Source organism: Coptis chinensis, chromosome 9 (assembly GCF_015680905.1).
Source record: "Coptis chinensis isolate HL-2020 chromosome 9, ASM1568090v1, whole genome shotgun sequence".
NCBI classification, from domain to species: domain Eukaryota; kingdom Viridiplantae; phylum Streptophyta; class Magnoliopsida; order Ranunculales; family Ranunculaceae; genus Coptis; species Coptis chinensis.
In genome coordinates, this window is record NC_141464.1 from 59,329,324 (window position 1) to 59,334,931 (window position 5,608).

The following is a 5,608-nucleotide window of genomic DNA, read 5'->3' on the forward strand; positions in this document are numbered from 1 at the left end:
TTGGGATAATGGCCATGAAAGTTTCATTGAGAGATGGATTGAGTTGCCCGAAAGTGAAGAAATTTTTGATAGTAGCTATGATAGTCTCTCCTACTATGTCCCAACATTGCTGGTAAAAAATCCCTTAGAAACCATCCAGACTAGGTGCCTTTAGAGCTCCCATCTTTTTCACCACCTTCCAAATCTCAAAATTTGAAGGAGCCTCAGTTAGGATGTTGTTTTCTCTGTCAGAGATAACCGGATTGAAAAGCTTTAGGATATCAGGATCAGTATGGGGCTCCTGGGTATTAAAAAGCTCTCTAAAGAACTCATTTATCACCTCTCCCACTTATTTTCTTCCTTGCTTCCATTCCCCACTTTCATCTTTTAACTTTGTGATCTTATTCTTTCTTCTTCTGTATAGGGAAGACAAATGGAAATATTTTGTGTTTCTGGCATAATCCTTGACCCAAAATTGCCCTAATTTCTGTCTCCATAAACTGGTATCCCTTTCCATCATCTTTTTAAGTTTTTTCCCTCAACTCTAGCCCTTTATTATACTTCCATTCTGTAACAGACCAACTTAGGATTTTCTCTAGCTGTTTCTTTATCCTCTTAATTTCCACATATACATTACCAACTTTTCTTTGTTCCAAGTCTTCAGGCTTTCCTTTGGGACTTCCAGTCTTCTCTATACATTACTTCCCCATGTATTTTGTTCTGAGTTCCATGCCTCCTTTATGGTCTCCTTACATGTGCTATCCCTCAGCCACATCTCACAGAATAATCTAAAAGGTTTGGCAATAGGTACCTCTTGTGAGGACAGATTTATAAAAGGCAAGGTAATTAGAGGACACATTTGGGACATTTTTAACTGAGGCTTTAAGAAAAGCTTGATACCAGCTGGGGTTTGCTAGGGCTTTGTCCAACCTCTATAGGATATGGGCTTTATAGGACCGATTGTTTGACCAGATAAACTTTAGGCCCTGATAACCCAAATCTATAAGACCAAGATCATTTGTAAAATCATTGAACTCAATCGTACTCTTGCTTAGCACAGCTGACCCCCCATGATTTTCATCCAAAGAAGCTATCGCATTGAAATCTTCAAACAATAACCAAGGACCAGGGACCAAACCAGCAAAACTTCTAATATCATCCCACACAGCTTTCCTCTTACAGGAATAAGAATTACCATAGACAAAAGTAAAAAAACCATTCTATACAAAAATTTACATTGGAAATTTTACCTGTGATATGGTTCATATATGCTCCCATAATGTCAACCTTGAAATCCTATTTCCAAAAGACCTCCCTTTGAGCCATCTGCCTCCACCACACAGCTTCCTAAGTATTCTATTTCCTTCCTAACTACTTCTATCTTTTTTTTGCTACTCTTTGTTTCTGAACAACATAAAACATCCGGCTCGTGTTCTCGGATGAGGTCCTTAATAGTATGAATTGTTGACGCAGAACCCAAGCCTCGACAATTCAGAGTTGGGATTGTACTCATTACCCTAGAGGTCGCTATTCTGGGACAGCAGTCACAAACCCTTGCACATCAAACCTATCATTCTCCCCTCCTGAGCTTTCTTCAGATGTTTCAGCCTCCTCACTATCATCCGACCTTGTGTTAGTGGAGTGCTCTATCCTAGCATCACTCTCAGTGTCTGCTGATTCCGAACTGGGGTCCCCATAAGCAAAAAAAGATGGATTACTGATAGAGTAATATTCTTCAGGGTCACTACACTCAACAAAGCCATCCCCTCCACTATCATCTGATCCAGAGCTTGTTTCTCTCTCCACTTCCCTAAACCCTTCAGAATCACTTCCTTTCTGACTCTGGCTATCCATTTCTTCACTATTTTCCTCAGTTGGTACAAACTCAAACACACTCTTATAATACCCTTTGTTCTTAGCAAAAAGAGGTGCATATCTTGGATCCCAAACTTCTTTCCTTCCTTCCCCTCTTCTCTTGCTCTGTTCCATATCCCTTGTTTCTTGTTTCTTGTTGCTAGCGTTGTCCGAGCCCTCAATACTTGACTATATTACCACCACTTCTCTTGTTTTGATCTATATTCCTTTCTAATATGAAACTCTCATTTTCTTTCCAGCCCTTTCTTTGTCTCTCTCATTATACCCTTCCATCTTTCTCTTGTATCTCTATTCCACAGTTTTCCTCTTTGACTCCTCATTTTTTTCCTTTAAACCATCTTCCCAGTGTCTTTGTATTCTTCTTGCTTCCCTATCATCCAACATTTCTAGATTTTTTTCCCCTACCCTTACTACTTTGTTGATCCAGTGGAGAAATGTCCTTAGCATCCACCATTTTCCGCTTTTTTTTTTGTGCTTGATATTCCCTTAGCTCATATAACTCAGCTTCATTCAAATCTAAAGGTCGTTTGAAAATCTGACGGTTACCCTTCGAGATATTCTCTTCCAGCGAGATTTCTGATCCAAGCCAATTATTCTTAATGATGTAGAGCACGCTTCCACCTCGAGCACCCCTCTACCAACCTCAACTGTACCCACATTTTCCAACACTCCTCCCTTTCTACTGTGTACAAGCTCCACGTAACTCCCTTGAACTGCTTTTTTCTGCTCATAATATATTGCCTTCTCGTTGCACACACAACCCATAGGAAAAGAAACTGAACCCATTCGGTTTTGAGTTACCCCAGATTTATGAAGGTTCGAACCTTCCCACACAGGTTCAGCTATTATGTCCATCCTTGTATCTGTTTCAGGCTCTACATAGGTTTGTACCCGCTCCTCAAGATATAGTAGATCGTTTTTCATTAGGCCCAAGCCTTCAGACTATAATTCTTGGTTTAACTCCCTTAGCCCACCCCATTGGGCCTCTGCTTCTAGCTCTGTTAGGATTTCTTCTATTTCAGATCCAGGCCCAGTACTAACACTTTTCTTCCATCCTGCTATCTCTCCCAGGTCCATCTCGTCCTCATCCTGTATCTTGCTTTCCAAGCTTTCCTCATTAGGGTTTACTTCCACAAAGCACTCTTCCATGGGACCACAACTATACCCCAAATCCGGTAAACTAGTTGTCCCTTCCTCACAAGACTCTGACATCTCCTGCTATTTCTTGTACTTTTCCTTATCCTCATAAACAAACTCCCCTGTCTGGCCTCCATTATATTTAACAACATCTCCGTTTAGACCACTTGTTTCCATCTCATCTTCTTTGTCCTGTTCCTTTTCTGTTATCTCTGTTATCTTTCCTGGCTGCCCAACCATGCATGGTTCTGGTGGTTTTTGTTTACCACTTGTTACCTTTCTCATTTCATCCAAAGTTTGTCTCAGATCTTTATCACTCCTTTTCTCCTTTTGAGGGTCCCAGACCATTACCTTCTGTTCTTGTATTCCTTTTCCAAATTTGTAAGAGCTTGTATATGGACTTTTCCTTTTCTATGTGTGACACCTGGGTGTTTATCCAGATCCTCACATTCCTTAAAGTCATGGCCTATCAATCTACAGAAATAACAGCATAAAGGCAGCCTTTCAAATCTAAAAGTTATTTGTATCGCAGGACGTTCATCCAGTTCCGCTGTAGTTTCTTCCACCACTCTTTTTTTTATCGAGAATTCAACTTGAACTCTAGTAAAGGAGGCACCACTATCTGCACCGCCAACATCATCCAAAGCAACAAAAGTGCCGAAACCTCCTCCGATGGCTTGTATCTCTTCCCAATGCCTTCTCTCGACTGGAAGACCATAAATCTGTATCCACATCTTAAAACATTGGAAATCATACCTTTCTATAGCTTTATTTGGTTCCCAAACTTTAAAAGACATCACATATCCATGGATCATCCAAGGGCCATTCTCCAAGACAAAATCCATCTCTTCTTTATCCCAAAATGGACTTTAAAAATCCTTTTAGTGATAAAGGAAATAATAAACTTAGATTTTGTTTCCCATTGTTTGACCAGCTGGGCTTTAATATCCTCATATGTGAACCGTTTGGGCGAGAAAAGCTTACCGATAACAAAGTTTTATTTGTCATTCCTTTAACTCATTTGGATTTAGTTTTCCTAGTTTTATCCGGTTTGGATACGAAGGAGATAGGTTCCATTTCTTATATATCTAGATCCCTTTGCAAAGTTTTCAGCTCCATATTCTCCTGTATGAAACCATCCTTTTCCGCCATAACCCCTGTAAACAGAAACATGGGTTGCAACCACACCCTTAAAACCACTAAAGGGAGAAAAGAATAATAGCATTGTGGAAAAAAGGAAAAAAAAAACAAAAACAAGAGGATGAGAAGTAGAGGGGAATAAAAAAGCCAAGAGGTTGTGGTGTATTAAGGAAAGGAAGAGATCTAAACTTTAGTTATTTGGGAAGGAGAGGAGGGGTGTGTTTTCTTACGCCTACTTTTTTCCCCTGCGCAGGGTTTTTATTTGAGGATATCCATCATCCATGCATGGGTGGACAAGGTTAACTAAAAATAGTGCTCTTCTATATTAATTAAGTTAAGAGAAGGTGAATCGGTGATGCACCAAGCAAGGAAAAAAAATCATGGCAAGTGGTTTGTTCTTCTCTCATGAACTCCATGAAGGTTTACCTCTTTGGGATTCTTGTCAATGTGAAACTCAATCTGGATTAACAGACTTGGCATTGAGGCTTTTTACATGCATAGTATCCCAATGGCCTGCATTTAGACTAAACCGGATGAAGGTACTATCAAGCTCAACTCTAATGCATCTATGTCTGAAGATCATACGGGATTGGGAGGCATCATTTGAGACTGCAATGGAGATGTCCTTCTTTCATATACTAGGGGTGTGCAAAAAACCAAGCAACCCGGCAGACCGAACCGAATTGGACTTAACCGACTTGAAATTGTCGATTTTTATTGTATTATAGTTCGGTTCGGTTATAACAATTTGAAAACCGTTACCTTGGGTTCGGTTCTCGGTTATTGAAACTTTAAGCCCGAAAAAACCGACCCGACTCAATTTAAGTTGGTTTTAAATATGTCATTGGTTTATAGCCATAGATTATGTGAAGATCCAATGATAGTTGATCATGTTATAAAGTATAACCTAACTAACCCTACTTCTCTCATCCAAAACTTTATAGCCATCTCTCCCTTTCTCCACCTCTCCCTTTCTTCACCAACTCACCAACCATCTCCACCTCTCTCTCTTTCCATTAACCGACTCTCCTCTTCCCTGTCTCTCTTTCTCTATTAATTCTATATATTTCTTTAGAATATTTTTTTGATGTTGAGATTTTTGTGATGTTGAAGAAGATGAAAGTGGTTATGATATGATGGATTCAGCACCGTCTTATGGTGGTGGTTGTGATGAAGAAGGTAGAACAATATGCAAGTTTAAGACGTTGATGCAAAGATCTATATGTTGTACATGTTCTAAATTGTTTAATCAAGTTCAGTTTAATCAAGTGTTCTTGCTGCTGACTGATCTTCTTCCGCATTAATCAGGTGTTTTACCTGATCTCTCTATTTTTATTTGGTATTAGAGCCATGACAGCTTAATTTGAGGTTAGTGCATAACGGTGAGAAAATGTCTTACAATTATATTTAATTGTTTTATTTCCTAAAAAGATGTAAGTAAGAGATATTAGTATGATTAAGGAAAAAGGCGTGAGGG

The 5,608-nt window shown here is 39.4% G+C and overlaps 1 protein-coding gene across 1 annotated transcript; it reads right to left on the reverse strand.

Moving 5' to 3' along the window:
• Positions 1 to 3,338: 3,338 nt before the first annotated feature.
• On the reverse strand, positions 3,339 to 3,836 carry LOC147477031 (uncharacterized protein At4g02000-like). The gene has a single exon (XM_086585897.1). The coding sequence runs from the start codon at positions 3,834 to 3,836 to the stop codon at positions 3,339 to 3,341; it is 498 nt and encodes a 165-aa protein (XP_086442023.1).
• Between the last annotated feature and the right edge of the window lie 1,772 nt (positions 3,837 to 5,608).

Coding starts and splice junctions, on each gene's coding strand:
- LOC147477031 (XM_086585897.1), bottom strand. CDS start 3,836: ATGGATTTTGTCTTGGAGAATGGCCCTTGGATGATCCATGGATATGTG.